This window comes from Stenella coeruleoalba (genome assembly GCF_951394435.1).
Source record: "Stenella coeruleoalba genome assembly, chromosome: 6".
In the NCBI taxonomy this organism is placed as follows: domain Eukaryota; kingdom Metazoa; phylum Chordata; class Mammalia; order Artiodactyla; family Delphinidae; genus Stenella; species Stenella coeruleoalba.
The window spans coordinates 97,424,297-97,447,016 of NC_137151.1; the positions used below are offsets into that span (position 1 = coordinate 97,424,297).

The 22,720-nt window shown below is 38.5% G+C and overlaps 1 protein-coding gene across 2 annotated transcripts in view; it reads left to right on the plus strand.

Annotated features, from left to right (window-relative positions):
- The window catches only part of PARD3B (par-3 family cell polarity regulator beta), a 1,038,680-nt gene that overhangs the window by 538,899 nt on the left and 477,061 nt on the right, over nucleotides 1-22,720 (plus strand). For both annotated transcript variants that reach the window (XM_079924321.1, XM_079924322.1), the window contains exons 8-10: nucleotides 1,206-1,564; nucleotides 3,925-4,064; nucleotides 5,181-5,309. In XM_079924321.1, the coding sequence (XP_079780447.1) occupies nucleotides 1,206-1,564; nucleotides 3,925-4,064; nucleotides 5,181-5,309 (628 nt within the window). The remainder of the gene's footprint in view (nucleotides 1-1,205; nucleotides 1,565-3,924; nucleotides 4,065-5,180; nucleotides 5,310-22,720) is intronic.

Below are 22,720 nucleotides of genomic sequence, written 5' to 3' on the forward strand. Positions count from 1 at the left end.
GACCAGAGGAGTTGGGCTATCTATGTGAAGTCTTCTCCCTCCTCCCCTAACATTGTAAGCTCTTCGTGAATAAAGTGAGGGGGAGCTCAGATAACAGTTGGAATTATGATTAATTATTATTTGGTGTGGCTGCTCATAATAGAAACCTGAAATAAAGGTAGCTTAAACAAAATTTACCTTTTCTAAGGACAAATAAGTGTGGAGATGGCAGTCCAGAGTTGGAATGGAGGGTCCACCATCATCAGTGAGTCAGGCATCCTCCATCTTTCTGCTTTGCCATCCTTCTGATGCGGATGCTATCTTGAAGCTGTCTCATGGTCACAAGATGGCTGCTGGAGTTCCCTCCATCACTTCTGAGTTTTAAGAAGTAGGAAAGAGAAACAGTAGAACAAAAAAGTTTCTGCCTCCCAGATGAGCCAGATTTTCTCTAACCTTTCATCTCATTGGCAAGAAAGCTGGGAAAGAGAGTTGTTTTACCTAGTCATGAGGTACAAGGAGACATAAGGAAGAAGGAAAGAAAAAGTAGTAGGAAATTTGAGGAAAAGCACAAAGCGCTAAGACAAAAATGTAAAAACATTAGGGACTCTATAATAAAATAACAGGGAGGGTGCATTTTGGGTTGCCAGTCCACTGTGATATTTGACACAGCCTATGTACATACCAAACGTCTCCGTGAGGAAATGTTTGTGTCAGAATTGGGCTTCTGCAACACAACCCACATTAGGAAAGACCTATACTTTAGATTAAAGTCTTAAAAGGAAACCAAATGATAATCTGATGGAGACTGTGAAAGATGTTTGTTCCATTTAAAATTAGAGCTTGCTTTTATATTTACTTCAGTAAATACTTCTGGGTAGAATTTCAGATTTAGAAATGCTTAGAAGCTGTGGGTCATTGGACAAGTTGCTTAAGCTCTCTGAGCCTCCACTTCTTCATTTTGCAAAATGAGAGCTAATTATACTTACTTAACATGGTTGTTAAAAAGGTTAAATGAGAGAATCGTGCATGTTGATGATGCACATGTAGCCCCGTGTGGTGGCACCTAATGAGCAGGCCATACATGGTAACTAGCATTTAGTCAGCAAAGTCATATTGGTAGTAATAGTGATAGTATCTCCTGTGCTTATGCTCCTGTAGCCGTGAGGCTGGGTGCTTTGGATGGCGTGCTAGGAAGTGGTATCATTATATGTTCACTGTCTTTCAAGGGCTCAGGACGTCTTCCGTCAGGCAATGAAATCTCCAAGTGTGCTGCTTCATGTGCTTCCACCTCAAAACCGGGAACAGTATGAAAAATCAGTCACTGGACCTCTTAACATTTTTGGTAACAATGATGGCGTTTTGAGAACAAAGGTGCCACCTCCTGTCCATGGAAAATCAGGAATAAAGACAGTAAATCTCACAGGAACAAGCAGTCCTGAGGAAGATGCATCAACTTCCCTGCAGCAAAGCAAGAGCCCCCGAGTACCAAGACTAGGTAGAAAGCCATCCTCTCCCTCACTCTCCCCGCTCATGGGGTTTGGCAGCAAGAAAAATGCAAAGAAAATTAAGATTGACCTAAAGAAAGGTAATTATTAAATTATGCTTAATAGCATTCTATTATTGTAACATGTAAAATTGGTTAAGAGAAATGCATTAAGGCTAATTTTGTTAATTCTCCCTTCATTTAATTGAATCAAAGAATAGATTTAAGTGTATACTGCAGTAACTTAAATTTCTTAAAATCATAGTACTTTCTTATTCTTTTTTCTGGAGAGTGTACATTATGTGAAGCAAGAAAATTATAAAGACCTGCTGTGAAATAGAAAGAACCATTACAAACTTGGTAGGAACAGAGTGTTCTTGTATCACAACTTAATACTAAACAGGCACTGAAATTCAGTTGTCTGTTTTAAGCAAGATTAGTGATTTTTGAAGCATCCTTTAGTCCAAGTCCAAAAAGCCAATATATTGTTTCTGGTTCTCTAAGATAGTTTTATACCAGCAAAAAATTATTCCTCAGCAAATATGTAGTAATTATTAATTTCACTAATTCAACAATGCAAATAATTTTTCAAGTATTCTTAATTTCAAAAGCATGTATAACCTCTTTTCTTCATCTTTTTCAACTTTTTCATCCATTTGCAGCCCAGATCAATAAGACTAGATCATGTGTGTTCATAGATATTTATGCAATATTATACATACACACATACACATTCATGAATTTCTGCACTTTTTTTTATTTTGTAACTTCTCCTGATAATCCCTTCCCTCACTGCAACCCTCTGCAACCCACTGTGATTTTCAAGACTCCATTCAAAAGAAACCAAGATTTTATGGATTCTTATCTGAATTAATGGGAAATGTAATGATCACAAGGTAGTTTTAGAATACTTATTCACATGTATCTAAAGCAAATTACATGTACCTTTAATTGGGATATAGAGATTATTCTGAAAAACCCTCTGGTCAAAATTTTGTCCTCCTATAAGAATTCTATACAGGGAAGAAAATGTATCGATAGGAGGCACGATTAGGCTTTTTATGTAAATGCATCCCTTGTGCTTTTCATACAAATTGTGCAGCTATGTATAAAACATGGGGTTGAGTGCTTTGAGAATAGATAAATCAGACATGGAATGTGACCTTAAAAATCCATCAAAAAGCCTTGAATGCAAAACTAAAGAATATTACATCCCACACCTGTGTTTCGGGAAGATTAATCTGACAGGAAAAGATATACTAAAGAAGAGAGCATACAACAAGGGCTCAGTCAAGGGTGCACGGTGTCTGTCTGAATATAATATGTATGCCTAAATTGCTGACTGGATGTAGGCAGGAAGACAGAGGAATTATTGTTATTGCTGAGGTTTTCGGCCAGGGTGGCTTGTGCAATGGTGATACCATTACGAGAAATTAGAATTTTAAGTAGAAAAGGCAAGGATCCGGGTTGGAGAAGGAAGTTCATAGTGAAGTTTAAAATGCTTGTGAAAGAACGTGCATGGTAATATCCTGGAGACTGACACCAGAGAGATTAGAGACAAACAAAGTGATGTAAGTGTCATCTGTAGGGAGATGGTAGTTGGAGACAGGAGCATGCCAGGCAAGTCTAGAGGACAAATTGTTCCAGATCCTTGGGGAACATCTATGTTTATGTGGGAGAACGACGGGTAAGAGAAAGAGTGACAGACATGTTGTGATCAGAGAGGCAGGAAAATAATCAGAAACTAAAAACATGAATACCAAGGGGGGAGTTAATTTCAAGAAAATGGTTGGTGAGAAGTGTCAAAGCTAGAAAAGGGGAAAGATCAGAATAGGAAAAATGACTGGATATGGTCATGGGTAGGTAGTTGGTGATGGAAGATTGAAGAAGCAGTAGGATTGACGTAAGGATTCTTTAGGGTAGAGAAATCTAAGCATGCCTTCACATAGAGTGAAAAAAGGCATAAACTCAAAGAGAGAAACTGGAGATGCAAGAGAATGGGACAGGAGTAACAGGAACGAGTGATTGGACAATGGGATGCAGTACACAAGGAATGGAGACTCAGGGGGAGGGGGAACCACAGGCTGGCTAGTTGATTGAAAGCCTGACATGTCAGATGGCCTCTTGCTTCTCAGGAAAGTATGAAGTCAGATTATGGTTTACTGAGAAATCAGTCTCCCAGGTATATGGATAACATGTGGTATTTCTTCTAGGACCTTAGTAAACAAAAGTGTTATATATCTACACTGGCCCTAAATTCACTGTGATACAATCATGGCCTGTAAGGCACTGTAATCTGTATTTAAAACCAGAAAAACTGAAGCATTTTTAAAATATTTACTGGAATGACAGTATTTCACTTATTCTGCATTGGTCTAAATCAGGTGGATTTAACTCTAAAATTGAATATAATATTATTCCTGCTGAAGGTGACCATGTGTTTTCCTGGTCTTATATACTAGGACCTGAAGGACTTGGTTTCACTGTGGTTACCAGAGATTCTTCCATACATGGTCCTGGTCCCATTTTTGTAAAAAACATTTTACCAAAGGGAGCAGCAATAAAAGATGGCCGCCTACAATCAGGGGACAGAATTTTGGAGGTAAGAGTTAGAATGCATATCTTCAATAAAATCTTTCTTGGTGTTTGAAATAAGTATATAAAATGTATTAAATTTTGAATTCAGTATGTTGAAAACTGTACTTATAGACAAGATAAGGACTTTAATTAGAAAACTGGTTAATAAATAGCCTATCTTTGTAAGTCCTCAATAAGGACCATGATATGGGGCCAAATAATATTGAAAAGTTTTCCCTATCTGCTCTTTCTTACTTCTGCCTCTTAGAGGCCCTGGGGAATTTGGGTCAAATCCACGAGTTCATCATATATTCAGTTAGGGCTAAGGATTTCAAAGTTGCACCCAAGCCCTTGTAACTGTTTCCTTAAACTTCTCCAAGAGTGGGTCAGCCTGTCTCAGGTTGGTCTATGCATATAGAGAAGTATTTGGAATACCCAAAGCAAGAGGCTTTTTTTTTTTTTGTCATTTATTTTTGTTTGATAGCATCATCTTCTTGGCTAAATATATACTGTCAATTTACCTTTCAAGAAATCATATTCGTTGAAACTGGCTGGTTCCATGGAACTTTCTCATGGCATGGAAGTAGCACTATAGCTTTTTATATAGTTCTAGATCATGATAGAAAATGGGCCAAATGACTAATGTAGCTCCAAATTACAATCTCCAATAATCTATGGGAACCTGATGACTATCATTTTCTAAACATGGAAAATTGTAGAATTATAACAAAAAAACTTACGCCTCAAGAATTGACTGTGTGATAACGGTCCATTTCTCCTGTTTGTATTCGGCAGAGAATGGTAACAGCTAAGCGTTTGAAATCAGCTTCCTTCCTACTTGAGGAATCATTCTCTGGTATCTGTCAGTTTGATTTGTCCTTGCTAAGAATGTGATGTCTTAGGGAAAACTGCTGATGCCAATTACTGAATGTCTGAGACTGTCCAGCACCACAATAATGATGGTTGGTATATTGCTAGCATCATAAACATAGTTGGTTTGGGCTCATGTATTCAGTTTTCGTCTTTCCAGAGCTTCACTGATCATGGGAGCCCATTTGCTGCTTGCTTTCAAAAACCATCTAGGGCGGAAGGGGATGGCAAGTGTTTTAATTGTGGCTGCTCATACGGTTGCCTGCATTAGGTAAATGGCAGAGATGTGACTGGACGAACTCAGGAAGAGCTCGTGGCCATGCTGAGGAGCACCAAGCAGGGAGAGACCGCATCACTGGTCATCGCCCGCCAGGAAGGAACTTTTCTGCCCCGAGAGCTGGTAATGTTCAGATCACAGTCTTACTGAATTTTCAATACAGAACATAATACACTCAGTGAATTCATAATAGCTGAGAAATGGGTTCTAAGTCATGGGCTTCATTTGTTAAAAAAAAAAAAAAAAAGAAAAGAAGTGAATCACACTTACAGTGTTTTGCCCCTATTTGGGGTATCACTGTTTTAGTGATGATGATGTAATGATGCAGTGAGGTAGGTAACTGCAAACAGTGCTTCAAGTGTACGAATTCAAACACCCTTCAAGGAGGCAATTTAACCGTATTTGATAAAATAAAATGCACATTGAATATGTGCTATGGGCTAGGCCCTGTGCAAAACACAACCAGCAGAAATGTTCATGGCCCTACCTTAGTGCAGTTAGCAGTCAAAGGGAAATTAAAATATAATCAAGTATTTAAAACGGTGATGAAGATTATGAAAGCAAACTGTGGAGTGCTACAGTAATATATAACAAGGGAATTTAACCTAGTATTGAAGGCTAGGAAAGGCATCTCAAGAGAGAGAATTTCAAGTCTTATTAAAAATGTGTACCCTTTAAAAAAAAAAAAAAGTGTACCCTTTGACCTAGTAACTATACTTTTAGCAATTTGTCCTAAACTGATCATCAAAGATGTGGAAAAAATTCTTCTATATTGATTTTTTTCTCCGGTCCTATTTATTATAGTGATATATTGGGCATGGTACAACAAGAAGGTACTGGTTAAATAAATAACTGCATCGCTTTCCAATGAAATATAGTAAGTACTTAAAATGGTCTCTGTGAGGAATTAATAATAATATGAGAAATGTTCATAGGATATTAAGTAAAAAGTTGGGTATAAAATGACATATGCAATATGACAAATTACATTAAAAATCTTTTTTAAAAAGCTGGAAGGAGATGCACTCAGATTGTTGGGATTATGAGAGATTTTTATTTTCTCTTTTTTTTTTTTTTTTTACAATGAACACATAATATTTATTATTGAAATATTTAAGGAGGCTTTAGAAACTTCGAAGGACTTTTATGGCTAATAATAAAGTAGAATAGATGTGGTCAAAGGACTTCTAATTACCCTTTGTTTTTTATTTCCTTTGAATCTATACAAGAAATGACAAAGGCACATATGGGTAATATGATAGGTTCCCCGAGTTAGATCATCAGAATAGTGAGTGTTGGGAAAATTGAGTATAGTTAACTTGAAAAAAAAAGTTTAGTACTGATAATTGCTATCACATATATAAAGAGTTATTGTATGGATTGGAAAGTAAATTTTAGTCTGTTTCTTCAGATAGTTTATATCCATTAATTTATTTATGCATTAATCCAACAAACAAGTTACTGAGCATGCGCTGTGCACTAACTTGGAGGTTCTGGGGATACAAAAATAATTAAGACTAATTTCCTGTCCTATGTGAGCCTGTTCCAAGACAAATAGTTGGGAGTGATAATGTTACAAGCACTTTCTAACTGTTGAAGCTGTCCAAGATGGAAACAGGTTATTTAGCATACTGAAACAGAACCTGCCTCACCATCTGTCAAAGATGCTCCAGAAACAGTTCTCCTGTTGGTAAGGTGATAAGACTAGATAACCTCTAAGATACCTACTCTGGGTCTAATATTCTGTTACATGTGTTTATATCCATATTTGAATATACAGCCTTCCTGAACCTCCTCTCTTATATATTAACCCTCCTTAGTACTGGCCAAAGGAACCCCTTCCTTCCATGTTTCTGTACCATGGAGTTTCCTTTCGATCCTTCGTCATCTTTCCCATCATCTTATCCATTTTTCCTCTTGTCCTCTTTTATGCTTTGAGAAGATCCATGGTAAAATAGGAAAGGGGAGATGCACTCCCCACCTCCTTTCCGCTAGTGGACTCCTCCACGCTCAGCGCTTTGGAAGGCAGAACCTTGAGTTACGGCCTCATCTCCTCACTGAAGCTCCGGACTCTTCCTAAAGAGAAATGCTGTCAAAACTCGAAGTCTAGATTTTTTTTCTCTAAATTCAGATGGATTCTTTCCCTCAATCTTTTATTTATCCAAAGACGTTGGTCTTTCTCTACAAGGGTCAAAGTGAAAAGAAACAACGCAAAAGGGGGCAGCATGGATATATAGCAGGAAGCCCTTACACTTCTTATTTAATTCATTGGTTGCTGGTGATAAAAGTGGTTAGAAAACCTCAGTAGGACTATGTACTTGTTTCAGGGATAGGAGAACTAAGAAAGAAGTTTTGATTGTGTATTCTTTTGAACTGTGGTCCTGGGAGGAGTAAAATCCTGCATATAGAGAGAAATATTCCAGGCAGCCCCTAGGCATGCGGAGGAACCCAATAGCAGAGCTCCAGCTAGGAACTCCAACACTCAGGAGTCCCTCGTTCCCCATCTAACGGTTAGGTATACCCCTTTTCCATATGTCCTCTAGAATTCCCAACTGCACAGCTAATTCCTTCTTCCTATAAGCTCTCCCAGCCCCCCTTATCCCCACTAACTCCCACCCCTGCCCCCAGTAAGGGGGAAAGGGATGCTGATCTTATTCAAGTTTGAAACTCTGGAAGCATTTTTAGTCAAAGACGATTACATCTAGAAGTTAGCAAATGGAATAATAGAATTTTTGGACTAAAGGGAGCTGAAAGAATCTGTGAGTCCAGCTCTACTTCTGTAGCTGAGAAAACAGAGGCTCAGGGTGGTTGAGTAACCATGGGCCATGTGTCCATGGGCCCACAGTCAGCAGGAACTAGATGCCTAGGTTTCTTAGCATTTACTATTGTCTCTGAAGCTCAACTTCTGTCCTTACTACCTGCTGTGTGATCCAGAGCAGATCACAGAATCATTCTGAGGCTCAGTCCTCATCTGTATCGTTAGATTTCTGTGACAGTTAAAAGAGATGATGCATGCAAAGCTCTAAGTGTTGCTTCTGGTCAATTGTAAGTACTAAATATGTTAGCTATACTTGTTTCTTCTAGTACATTACCACTTCTGTGGTATTGTAAGCACAATACTGTATAGGTATTATGGGGTAAATAGATTTATGCAGGCTTACCTGGGATTAACCACTATTTTGAACCTTGATTGTTTTCTTTTTCATTATTTTAATATGTATTCTGGTATCCAAAATACAGAATTACAGACAAAATTTGTGTAACCCACCAAATTTCCAAGCCAGGCAGTCTGTATATATTATTTCACTCTCATTTAATATAATTTAGTGAAATTGGATTTCTATCCCAGAAAGTGATATCATAGGCCAAGCCCACCAGGGAGCATATTAAATTAATTGTGCGACTATGAGATTATAAGTGAAAATAAATTCTTTGTTCTCATCATTTTCTTTGTTATACAAAATTTGGAGGGCATGTGGTTAGTGTCCATTCTCTTAGAATTCTCTGGCAAACAGTCTCTTTGAAAAATATTTGACTTCTAACTGTTCAAATATGTGGAATATTCTTTGTAACCACAGCAAAGCAAGGGCCTTTGAGGCTAACAAGCACTGAAGTAATGTGGACCCAGAATCTTTGTTTTGGAGAAATGTGGAATAATATTATTTTTCCAGCCCAAATACCTGTCTTGAATGCTAAACAGCAGGAACTCTGCAGGAAGTTTATAAAGAGGTCATGTTTGGCATTCATGGGCTATTTCAGTGGGAAATACTCAGAGTGTGGCACTGGACTATTTGAAAGCACAGAATAAAGAAGAGTGTGCGACGTGATACATCTTTGTATTTTTCTTTCAAAAAATTGAAGGTGGTATCATTTTGGTCTCTTCTCCCTTATTGTGATTGATGCACACACTTGACTTGCCATTGAAAATCTGGCAGGATGAAGGAAGGACAGCACTTCCTGCTTTTGTCTTGTTCTATCTCCTTTGAAGAAAACAAACTGTTTATTGGTTTCCTGTTCAGAGAAACTGTCCTCTCCCTTTTGTTAAGCTGTGCTATTTCGTGAGCTCTGTACCCTCTTAACAGCACTGCTCTGCCTATTTTCTGACAGTTAAATCTTCCTTACTTCCTTGTTATCATTAGCTTCCTGTGAAGTCTTAACGCTCACAGCCAAGGGAGCATGTGGTCAGCAGTTCCACAGGAAGGCCCAATATAGGATGGTCTCTCGAATGTGACCCTCTGTCATTCCAAAGGCCTCAGCATCCATTTCCTGGTCATTTCTCCTGACTTGCCACATCAGAGAACTGTGCTGAACGCTTGTATTTGCTGGTCCATGTCTTCCTTCCGGAGTAATTGGTTAGTATCACAAGTATAGCAGCACGTTTAGCCAACTTTCTTTCCATCTGTGGCAGTCTGGGTTGAAAATCGAATGAAAGGAATTTATATAATAACATCATTTAATAGCATCATTACTATTTAGCTCTTTCTAGTATTTTTACCAAAAGAACTGTGCTTCAAAAGTAATCTTTCCAGAATCCCAGTCCAGAAGATCCTTTGATGTTCTCATCCCCTTACTGGGTGAGAGTTTATTAAAGAGGTGTTCACATAAGGAACATTTTTGCAAAAGGGACTTTGAGATTAGTGTTGGTAATAGAATCAGAAGGTGAAACTGCTGTATCTGCGCCTGTACTTGAAACAAAAACTATGCTACTTATTCGGTGGTTTGTTTGGTCTGTTCTGTGAGAGACATGGTCTGCAAGTTCTTTTCCATCCCTGATACCTAAAATTATTTTCATCTTGTGCAAAGTGTCAGATAAAGCTCTCTTTCCATTCAGAAAAGATTCTGAAAAACTAAAGGTTTTCTATGTATTCCAGGCCTGTATTTTTAAGAACTTCAGAGAAAGCAGCACTTTATTATTTGCCACGTATGTGCATGTATGTGTACATGTATGTGGCTGTCTCCTTTTGTTTACGGGGGAAAAAAGAAGTATTCTGCCATTTCATTGTTAACCTGTTTAACGTTTCATGTTCTGACCTGCTGCCTTATCTTTAAATTATCCTGAAAATCACAGCAAACCCTGGTGGGTAAAACAAGCTGAGAAAATTTCAAATGTATTTATAATTTCTACCTGCCACGTTTGCCCGCTATTAAGCACTGGCCTCTGCAAGGGGCAATACCTACATTTCAAGCAAGCAAGTTGCTCCTGCCTGGAATGATTGAGATCCCAAAGTTAGCCATGTTTGTCATGCTGATCTGACCTTCCCTCAGGAACATCGCTTTTGCTGAGAAAAAACTGGTGCATGAGTATGTGGAGGCTCTGTTAATAGTTGCTGAGATCGGTGTATTCCAGCACTACTGTTCCACCAGTCCCGGTAACCACCTTAGCAAATGGCACATAGCCCCAACCCCTTCACGGTTTACTCTATCTTCTTCCTAAGTGAAAAATTCACACCTCAGATGTCAAATTATTTAACATCGTGAACCATGCAAGAATTTTAGCTTGGAAACTTAGATGAACCTCATTTAACTGACATTTTATTCCCTTTGGCTATTTGATTCAAAATGATTCCATGCTTAATTAACCAAGGTACTTAAGGAGGAATGAATATTATAGTGGTTATTTGTGGATAAGTAGCAGAAATTGAAGGATGGTTTCAGAATGATTTTTCTACCTAAACCAAGGGTGCAAGAGTTATGTTTTAGAATTTAAATAATTATGCAAAAACCAAAATGCATTGCTATATTTTATAGATTCTCCAAGTAACTCAGTTCTATGACTTCAAATGGAGTCCTTGCTAAGATACAATCTCCACTTCTGCCTCTTTCTACAGTAATTTCAGTTTCCTTCTTACTGCATTTCTGTTCAACCAGTAGTCAAGGCTCTGCAGCATGGCCTCCAGAATCAACAAGATGTGTCCCTGTCCTCAAGAAGCTTCCAGCCCATAAAGAAAAAAGAGTGATGAGTTGATCAAATTATGCAAATAAAGTGTTACGGGAATTCAAAGTTGGGGACCAAAAAACCTTTAAGAACCTAATGGTATTGGAGAAGAATCTTGATGATTGAGTAGGATTTCAAAATGCAGAGCTACAGGGGGAAGGAGATAGCGTCTTCAGATACTCAGAGGCTGGAAAATACAAAATACATCAAGGAGATAGTAAGTAGCCCATCCTGGTAGATTACTGAGCAAGGAGCTATCATGAGTAGTATTGTTTGTAAGGGGTGAAAAGGTATTAGGATACCTGCTAGAATCTGTTGCAGTTCACTAGACTGTAATGACGGGGAGCTTAAGAGCTGGGTTTAGTCAGACCTGGGTTGAATCCTGGCTCTCCTACTGATTGGCTGAATGGTCACAATTAAGTTACTTCCCTATGCCCCCACTCATCACAAACATGGGGATCAGATTTTGTCTACCTTAGAGACTGTTTGTTAGCATTAAATGAGATGCATGTATAGGGCACATAGAATGGGATTCAGCAAATGTTACTTGTTATCGTTATTGCTCATCTAAATAAGAGAGATTAAGTGCACAGTTAGGGCTTCCCACTCATTGGGAACAGAGAGGGGTATGGAAATAGAAACTTTGGCTTTGGCATGTGATAGATGTTAGGGTAATGGAATGAGATATATCAAATCTACCCAAGTTTTGAGTTTGGATCTCAAACCCAAGTTTGAGTTCTTCTATCTAGAGACAGAAGATACATAGGCAGGTTTGGAGAAGAAAACGATTATTTTTGGCCTAGAATTGTGTTCCTTTCATGGATCCCAAGCTGGTCTATGGCCAGTGATCATCAGCATTTTTGCCTTCTCCCTGCTCTCTAGTCATTCCAAACTTTTTTTTCACTTGTTTAAAACATTACCAGTGCCCTCTCTTTGTCAGTCAATTGCTGTGAGACTTCGTTCTCCTTAGGACACCCCCTCCCTTCCCTCTCACTGTACAACTCCTTAAGACATTCACTTACAGAGCCTCCTTGAACCCCCAAGTCTGGGTTATGGAGCCTCACTTAGTTTTCCATTTATATTCAAAACTTACCATGCTTCTGAGTCACCTTAAGAACTGTAGACAAATAGCAATTAAGAGTCCAGGTTTGGGAGTCTCATGGGCTGAATCCCTGCTTCACAATCTTACTCAACCTCTCTGCCTCAGTTTCTTCACTTGTCAAATAAGGATGATGATAGCACCTACCTTGTAGGGTTGTTGTGAGAATTAGTTGAGCATGGATGCTAACACGTGGTAGGTGTCGAATAGTATTGACTCCTGTTATTTCCCATGCCTGGTGCACACTGTGTGCTCAGTATATATTTGTTGACTGAATAAGTGAAAGCTATGCATTATTAAAGTAGACAATATAGAAAGCTGGAAAAGGTATTGCTAGAACAGCTATTACCCCTGATCTATATCTAGTCTGTATTGAATGCATTATCCATCCTGCTACAATCATTTTAAAACAAAAAATATGCAGAGACTTCCTTAGATATCAGGGCACTAGCAACTTTAATTACACACAAGACAATGAGGATAAGGATAGTTAGTATTAAATGTAAAGATGTAGACATAGAGAATGGACTTAAGGACACAGGGTGGGAGGGGGAAGCTGGGGCGAAGTGAGAGTGGCATGGACATATGTACACTACCGAATGTACAATAGCTAGCTAGTGGGAAGCAGCTGCATAGCACTGCATAGCACAGGGAGATCAGCTCGGTGCCTTGTGACCACCTAGAGGGGTGGGATAGGGAGGGTGGGAGAGAGAAGCAAGAGGGAGGGGATATGGGGATATATGTATGCATATGGCTGATTCACTTTGTTGTACCACAGAAACTAACACAGTATTGTGAAGCAGTTATACTCCAATAAAAATCTATTAATTTTTTTTAAAATAAATATACATGACAGTTTAGGTAGTTTAAATTATCATGAAGAAGACATTTGCATGGTCTAGTTGTACAGTTTATTTGTAAAGACATATAAAAACAATAAGTATAAGTACTTTTTATTTTAAAACATTAGAGGTATTTTTGAAGTATTAAAAGTATTTTAAAGTACTTTTAACATGTTTCAATCTTGGCTACAATAACGTGTTAGAACAATGGTCCTCAAAACATGGTCTCAGCCCAGCAGTATAGCATCACCTGGGAACTTGTTAAACATGCAAATTCTCAGGCTCCCTCCAGAGCTAAGAAATCAGAAACTCTAGGGGTGGAGCTCAAAGATGTATTTTAACAAGCACTCCAGATAGTTCTGATGCTCCCTCAAATTTGAGAACCACTGGAATAGTGGTTTAGTTGTAGAGTGTAATAAGGCCTGTAGGATAACTTACTGCCTGTAGCTGACTAGCTTCAGTAATCACATTTTCAACTTTATCTTTCTGTTCTGCAAACAATTTCCTGCTCTGTGAAAAGTATTCAGTGAGGGCTACCCTGGTGGCACAGTGGTTGAGAGTCTGCCTGCCGATGCAGGGGACACGGGTTCGTGCCCCGGTCCGGGAGGATCCCACATGCCGCGGAGCAGCTGGGCCCGTGAGCCGTGGCCGCTGAGCCTGCACGTCCGGAGCCTGTGCTCCACAGTGGGAGAGGCCACAGTGGTGAGAGGCCCGCGTACCGCAAAAAAAAAAAAAAGAAAAAGAAAAAGAAAAAGGTATTCAGTGCAAATTTCAAGCGCAATTGAGTTACGTATCTTTAGCCACGTGCCCCTCCTTTTGGCAAAGGGCCAGTACTGAACGCAATCCAGTTACTCAGCTCAATTACACCTGATTCATTTAGGCAAACTCAATTGTACTTGACTTTTTCATGCCCAACTCGATTGTGCTTTAAAATTTTCACTCTCAATTTGATTGTGCTCAAAGTGTGTTATGTGCCACCTTGTAACTTGTAGATTTAGACACATACCAAAGGGAGGTACTTTTAGGGAAGCTTAGAAGATTGGGTTATTGGCATTTGTTTGCAGTTACATTTATTTTATCTCCAACATGGTGTGCTGCAGGTAAGGTATCCTCCACTGGCCCCGTGCATGGACCATAACCTACCATCCCCATTCTGCTGTGTTGAATTCAGGTCAAAGTTTGTAAAGTTCCTGAGAAAGTAATCCTCGTGTACTGTCACAGAGCCACTATGCTTAGTTGTTCCCATTTATCTCATTTTAAAGGTGGCAAAAAATGAGGCACAGAGATATTGCCCTGTACCAAAATTTATACTGTTTGTCAAAATCAGAAATATTTTTAAAGGAAGACTTCCACCTCACTGAGGTGAGCATCGTGCCTTCTCACTTGTGCTGTGTACTAAAAGACCAGACCCTTAATCTCTGCCAATTTTTAAAAATGCATTCAAGAACCCACAAGGCTGAGGGATTAATAGTCATCTGCTACTCCCTGGGAAGTGCTCATACCTAAAAGAATCTTACTGAACCCTTGTCAGCAAAATCTAGTCTTGATAAAATAGATGATGATAAATGCTCTGGTTCAGCATTATTAAAACAGATGGTGGAAGTGCTGGCCATTTTGCCTGGTTGTATGGCTTCCAGGTGTCAGAATGAAATACTTAATGGGTTTTATCACAAGACTGGTTTTGTTGGAGTGCGGAAGGGGTTCAAGGAGGAGTGTTCTGTGCTGAAAAGAAGCTCTCCTGACATTCAGAGGACTGGGGCCTAATTACATTCTCTTGCAAAGTTAAGGATGAAGAGCCATGAGATCTGGCCGTACTCTCATGGTACAAGACATATGTCTTATTAGTGGCCACTGTGGCCATGATTAGGCTTCCGGAGGCTAGAAAAAAGAAGAGTGTTCTGAATATACATGTTTAAACAGCTCAGAAAAAGGAATATTGTGACCAGCCACAGACTGTATCCTTCTTACTATCCAGTTAGCAAAATGTTACCAGTAATTCATGCCAGCTGTTGCTATGGAACAGCTGGATAAGAAGGTGTTACCAAGCTCAGGGATGACCTTGATTTGCCTAATTACCCCGATGCCTGTGATCAGTACATTTGTTAAGGTACATTCGCTGTAAGATAAGGAAATGCGTTCATTTTGTAAAGGATATTTAAAGATTAAGGGGAAAAAAGTACTTCCATAATTGGTTGTGGTCGACTTTTCCAGCTGTTATCAAAGTAAATACCACATATGTGAAACTGCCGCGAGAGTCCCTTTCACTTTGAAAGTATACCGAGAGGTTTGAACATGTTGCATCTGCCTGTTTTTCAAGAAAATGTGTGATCTTTGTCGTTAAAGAATATCAGCTTAAGATTGTTACTTTTCTTTTCTTTTTTTTTTTCCTAAGGGCTGATAAAACAGAGATAGACACTTAAGTAACAATCTGTTGCCACTTACCTCTTCCCATGCCCCGTCCCTAAAGATTCTCTGGGCAATGACTTTTAAATATGTTCTCATTATTTTTAATGAGTGTGCAGAACGTATGATGCATAATGCACCAGTAGATAGGTGCCCTTCTACTGAACTTGTCAGATACAATAAAACATCGAAGGAGTTAAGATGCATTTTTCTTTAAGATATTAGAATTATTTAAATTAAGATGCCCAAGTACAAATCATGTACTATTCAATTCCTGTTGCTGCCTAAAGAAAGCCCCACCCCAGTCTTAGTTCTCTCTTTAAAAAAGAATGTTTTATCACAATGTTAAGAAGACAAAAGGACATTTAATATTGTTATATCTCTTTAAGTATACCCTTCTTTAAATCTGCCCCAGTGGCAGGATATTCAATTATAAACGAGCTCAATTATGTTTCCTGGCCACTTACTGAGTTATATGAAGGACTTTTATCACCGAGTCTTTCCGTAATTAATTCTTTGCATTTCTTAGAGGCTTAGGACCTAAGGAAGGATTGTTTAACAGCTTAAAATGTTATTTCAATTTTCTTATATTTCCTCTTTCTCTTCTTTTCCTGCTTCTCTCCATTTCTTTCTTGCTCTAACCTATCATCCTGCCTTTCTGGAAGCAAATAACACTTAGTATGGTATCTCTCAATTGCAGAATATTTTTATTTCTATATTACATTAAAATGCCAGGTGGTGACGAAGAGGAAGGTAATAGTATATTATGTTAAACTACATTAAAATGCCAAGCGGTAGATGAAGATGGTGGTAGAATGGAGAAATATATCATCCCCAAGAACAACAAAGCCTCCCCTTGCTGGTCTTTGTTGCATAAATATTGGTGCCTCTGGCTCCTGGTTTATGGAACTGTCAGCCTTAGCACCCTCCAGGTGTTACAGACTTTCAGCCTGACTCAACAGGGCTCCCTTCTCTCCTTCCTAGCAGCTACATCTTTCAACTGTAGACCCTTGACTTCCCGCTGGAGGGGAAAAACACACAGAAACAAACAAACAAAAAACCAGAAAGTGGCAAAACACAAAAACACCCAACCACAGCATGTTACCCATGACTTGCTTGCACTCCATCTCCCTGAGATCACATGCTTCTCATCCATGATACACAAAGAGACTGATGTTCAGGAGAATTGTCTTCTTGGGCCTCCCTTTCCCTCTATGTCTGGATCTACATTGATGATAACAGGACCCAGTTGTTCAATAAATCTTTACTGAACATCTATTTCCAGTTCAGTTGATCAAACACTTATTGTTTGTTTATGCTAGGTGTTGTACCAGGCACTGGGTATTCTAAGATGCACTAAATCGTGATCCCTGAACTACCGGAGCTTATAGACAATGCTAAGCGCCGTTAGAGAAACAGGGTAAGAATATGGCATAGTACCTATCATCTGTGGGGAAAGCTAGTGGGAGGAAGTAGGTGTACAAATTTAAGGAAGAAGCTGAGAGATTAATAGTGAACTAGAAGTTTAAAAAGAAAGAAATTAATAAGGGTTTTTAAATCATGAAAAATTTCATTTATGGGGTAGGACTTTGGTTGAGCCATGGATAAATTCAAAGAAGCAAAGAGGGAAAAACTTCCAGGAATATGGAGAAGCATGAGCCAAAGGCAGGAAGGAAAACGGAGGAAAAGGAAGGAGTAGAGAAACGAAGCGTCTTGGTTATAGTGATATTCTTGTTGGCTAGGGATAGCATAAGAAATCCCTCAAATGTGAATTTAGGATCTATTTGAAGCCCTCTTTTGTAAGGTCTTCGTTTATAAGTTTTGTGTTTGGGCTTATTCGTGTAGCCTACATTCAACTGGAGCATCTACTGGGCTGGAAAGTCCAAGATGGCATCCGTTACAAGGCTTTCAGTTGGTGCTGGCTGTTGGGTGGGGCACTTTGGTTCTCCTTCATGTGCCTTCTCATCCTCCAGAAGGCAGTACGTCTTCCTTACATGACATTCTCAAGACAGCAGAAGCAGAAGATGCAGGTGTTCTTAAAGCCCAGCCTTGCAAGTTGCACAATGTTACTTCTGCCTCATTCTCTTGGCCAAAGCAAGTTACGTGGCCAATCAGGATTCACAAGAGAGGTGGATGGATTCTACATTTGGACAGAAAGAGCAGTAGTCATGTTTCAAGAAGGCATAATTCACTGGGACCAAAATTGCAGTCTCTCACGTTAGGTTAGGAAAGTTGGTGAGTACACTGTTCTATAGCAGAATGAGTATTGGTCAGGGATGTAAGATTCAGTTCCCAGCCCAGGGCTTCCACTGGATGGTTGAGTTTTTAGAAAGGCCATTTAACTTCTTGGGTCTTACCTTTCTGTATTGTATTCACAAAACTTTTATCGAGTTCTTAGTGCAAATAGAGTGCAAGAGATAAAAAGTCTATAAGCCATTCCCCTTTCCCTACTTTGCTGTTTAGCAACATTTTAACCATGACATTCTTGCTAAACATAAATTGCTGTCTCTATTCTGGATACTTCTCTCCCTAGGTGAGGGATATGCTTTTCCCTTTTTTTCCCATCCCATGTAGAGGTTTACTCTATAGTAGACACCCACGACCTGGACTGGGGACCAGGAGTCAGGGTTGGATAGTGTAGATAGTGATAAACTAATAAATACTAAGATTAAATCATCAGAATAAGAAGTATTTTGACAGTAAAATGGGAGAAGACTTTCCTTATCTATAAAATGAGAAGACTAAACTAAATGGTCTCTTAGATCTCTTCCTACTGGAAATTTCTGTGAATTTCTGTGCATCAGATCTTGGCATGACACCCCATAAAGACAGTGCCTGAATTATGGATAATCTGTGTATATAAATGGGCAGCAGGAGTCCACCTCTGAGTGTTTGTTCCACAGTTCAGAATGCCTTGGGAGCTTCTGACCTAAAGAATGCCTTCTCCTAAGTAAGTGTAGAGCTAACAAATTGCCAACAGATATCCCTCTTCTGGCCACCTTTTCAACCCCCTGCCATCGTGGTGCTTGTTGCCATAGTAGTTAGTGGACACAGATGGAGCCCTTCTTCTAATAGTCTCCTGACACCACGATTGCTATGGGTACCATAACAGACTTCTCCCATAGCTAGCTCAGAAGAGAATGTGTTCCTTCTTTCCTAAATTGGAAATTTAGGTGTATTTTCCCATAGAACATTCTTAAATATAGTCCATCCAATAGAATGTAAATTCCTATGCACTGTTATGTTTTGAAGATACTGCAGAGTGAACAAACCATGCTGGCTAATTGAAACCTAGGCACAATTTACCAGTATTTCTTTTTAGGAAAATAAAAAATCGAGTCCCAAGAATCAAATTTACAAACCAACTTACAGCATACAACCTGTTTTCTGACTAGAAATTGCCTTGTCTGTACCCACAGTCACAGTTTATTTAAAGCTTATTTCCATTACGCATAGAGAAAAGTGAATGAATTACAAACACAATTCATTCATATTTTGGCCATCCTTAATGGAATTAAAAAAAAAATCTCTGGGTTCTGGATCCTTCTATTAGAAAAAGATGACTGTGTCAACGCTAGCACCTTGATGAAAACTTGGCAGATATTTCCAATGTAATTATTAATGCAAGCCACCTCAGTTCCTCTTGGATACTAGACAGGTTGTAAATAAATTATATAAATAAATATTAATGTAATTATCAACTTGATAGTTTTATGTGCTATGTAGGCATGCAAGAAAATTAAACAAAGATGAAGGCTGCTGTACTTGTTCACGTGTGAGGACCTATATAAGAGTGACTTATTCCCCGTATGGTAAGGAGATAGATCGAGCACTAGATCGTACACTAGATCGAGCCTTATCCTCAGCTGCCTGAGTATGACTGTAAAAACATATATATATATGTAATTTTTCATGGTGGTTAAGTTAATAACATGCCACTATAATTTGTGTACTTCTTTTTGTACCTCTTTGTGTACTTTGGGAACCAAATCCTATACATCCTAGCTGGAAAGAAAGTAAAGGCAAAATACCTACAAACAAGCTAGAGGCTTAGTTTTTTAAAAGCCCAGTCTTTGCAGTCAAATAGTAGTTCAGAGGTTCCTCTTTAACCTGCAGGGTTTCTTCATAAAAGAATACCGATAGCATGTAAATGTCTTACTTCCTTCACAAACCTTTGAAAATGTAACCCAAAGATTGCGTTGTCTCTCACCCTCAGCTCTCAGTAGCTCTCTAGGGAGTGGGCATGTCTTATCAGGCAGGAGCAACCAGGCAAGGGCAGCCGGCACATTGAGAGGCCAGGGCAGCGTAGTGGTCAAGGCCACTGGGCAGGTAGTGAAAGGCCTCTCGCTGTGTTAAACAAATGCGGTTTCCTTCCCGCCTTCTGCAGGAGCTAACTTTGTTTTGCACTTCTCTTCTGGTATAAGAACAGTAAGGATTCATAAGGCCATTCTGCCTGTGTGGAGATGTGCATTAGATTATCATAAACCCACAGATAAAAAGTGCAGTGGTCAATGAGAACAGGCATTCTTGGATGAAATAAAAGGTTTAATTGAAAGTGCTGTCCCATGGGAGATAGGTGATTGAGCGTGGTATTGTCGATGTCAATTACCATAGACCAGAGAGTGAAGAAAATAAAAGGAAGACCATTCTTTTTTTTTTTTTTTTTTTTTCTGAGTTCCCCAATCTGTTTCTCTTTAAGAGGAGGTAGGAGATTATCTTAATAGGATGCTAAGGCAAAAAAGTGAGCTCTTGTTCATACACAGTGTTCTTAGAACACTTATAAAATTCTAGGAAGTTGCAGCTGAATTTACTACTAGTACAGATATTTTTTATTGGAAGTTAGAGATCTAGACAGAGTACAAAGTGTACTGATGCTGAATAATGGTTAAAATTGATAAATATCTATTGTGTTGAGTTATATGAGTAAATGATTTGCACTTACAATTATAGAAATTTTTGGTTCTTTGATTATGTCTCTCAGCTTGTTTTTTTAGTAGGTTGGGTTTCTGTTCTACAATGTAACAGAAAAGAAAAAAATAAGTTGAAGAGGCTTTTGAACATACGGTCCCCATTAAACACTAAACGGCTTGCTTTGTATCACTAAGATATGGCTCCCTTATAAATCACGCATATTTGTCTAGCCATGCCCTACTTTTGATGTGGCTAAAACAATGAGATGAACTCTACATTCATAGAGACAAAGACTGGGATCAAGGACTGCCTTAACAAGAAAATAATTGGTCAGGTGTCTCTTTTACCAGTCATTAACATATTTGAATTAAGAGTTTGAGTTTCCTTTAGGTCAAATAGAGTAGAAAAAATATTCTGGATTATCTGTGCCTAATGTGCAATACATTTGAAAGGACAAAGACAGGGAGATACCAAATATATTTAGTATTTTACTTGGTGTTTTACACAATGCTGCCCAATTTAGTTAAAAAAAAAAAAAAAAACCTGTCAAAGCAACTTTTAGTTTATTTGCTTTTCAGTCTTATTTAGAACAAATGAATTCGCTCAGTAAGTGAATTTAAACTTCTTAGACAATTGTTTAGGAGTGGACATAGACACAGTCTTAGGTTTGAATGTGAAAAATTGCTTTTTTAGGGTTAATTTGAACAGGGTAATTGCCAAGTAGTACCAGCTGTCATAATAAAGGAGAAGTGAGTGACAGGTTTACTCCACCCCATATCAAAACTCAAGAGCGGATATGGTGATCAGAAGAGCCAAAATAAATGTGAGTTCTTAGAAACATTTGCAAGCTATTTTCTTGCAAAGCTCAGCCCTTCATAGGCATCAAAGTACAAACGTGTCGTGATTAAGCTTAGCACTATTATAGAAATGAGAAAGTGGGATCACTGTTGCTGTAGATATGCCAAATGCACTACCTACTACTCCGAAGTTCCATTAGGTGATGGTGGTGACAGTGGTCTATATTACAAAGTATTGGGACTTAACTAGCAGTTTTTAAACTACTTTTAATATTAGTGAAAATGTCACCCATTTGAGCTGCAATAGAAGAACTAACTGATGCAGCACTTGTCTGCGATGCTCTTTAATATTTACTGCACACTTATTCTCAGGCATTCATTGGAATAGGTGCTAGTGGCATAAATAGAAGTGAAGTGGACCTTGTTGCCCTTGAAATCCTTGAAGATTTATATAATAACAAATAACTATAATGTGATTAGTGCTATAATTGAATTACGTATAGAGACCCAGGTGAGGGCCCAGCCACAGAGAGCAGGTGACAGTTCAGCTGGGTTTTGATTGGTATGTAAGAGTTTTCAGTGGGTGTCAAAGTGGGAGGAGGAGAGAGAATTATTTTTAGAGAGAATCCCACCTAAGAAGTAAGAGAAGCTCTTTGTAACATTTAATTAATTAACTTCAGTTCTATCTAACAAACATGTTAGAAAGTTTAGGCCAGAAGTGTTAAAACTATGCTTTTGTAGATAAGATGCAAGACATACCTGTCCCTTTTTTTTGGGCCTTTTAATGCTATTATTTCAAGAAGGGCATTATGGCAGAGAAGCATCAAATAAATAATTTATGAAGTCATCCTCTAACAAATATTTTTTATACATATGCATTCTATCAGATGCTAAACTGGATTGAAAGTTGAATTAAACATAATACCTGCCTTTGGTGAGATCACAGTGCTATAGTGGAATCAGAACAGGCACACCAGCAAATAATTGTAAGAATAGAAAGAAAGGGATGAGAATCATAAGAAAAGGAGAAAAGCAGAAGAACGGAACTCAGAGGAAGGCAAATTGTTTTCCTACTGATAAAATCAGAGAAGGAAGAGGCAGCTTGCATGCTGAGACACAAAGACTGGGTGTTTGGAAATACTAAGTAAGGAGTCTTTGATTCCATTATAACTTTGCTGCAAAATTTCCTTTGAGATGAAAATAATTGCTGCACTTTATATATATACACACATACGAAATAAAGATGTTTCCCTATGTGTATGATTTCATTATCATAAAAAGTGTAGGTCTGTACCATCAGGAAAATGCTTGACTAAAAAGATTCATTCACTCTTTATGCTTAGATGATTCTTCATTTTTCATGTATCAGAGTAAAAATGGACCTGTGATGGATTAATTTAAAAAAATTTAATTCCTTAGTAATGAACTAAATTGAGATAGTCCTTGTTTATTCTTTGAAGCATACTTTACTTTGTTGGAAAATGAAGATCGGTTATTTCAGGGAAGAAAGAAGTCCTGCTAATCCTACATCTAGGGAAATATTGATT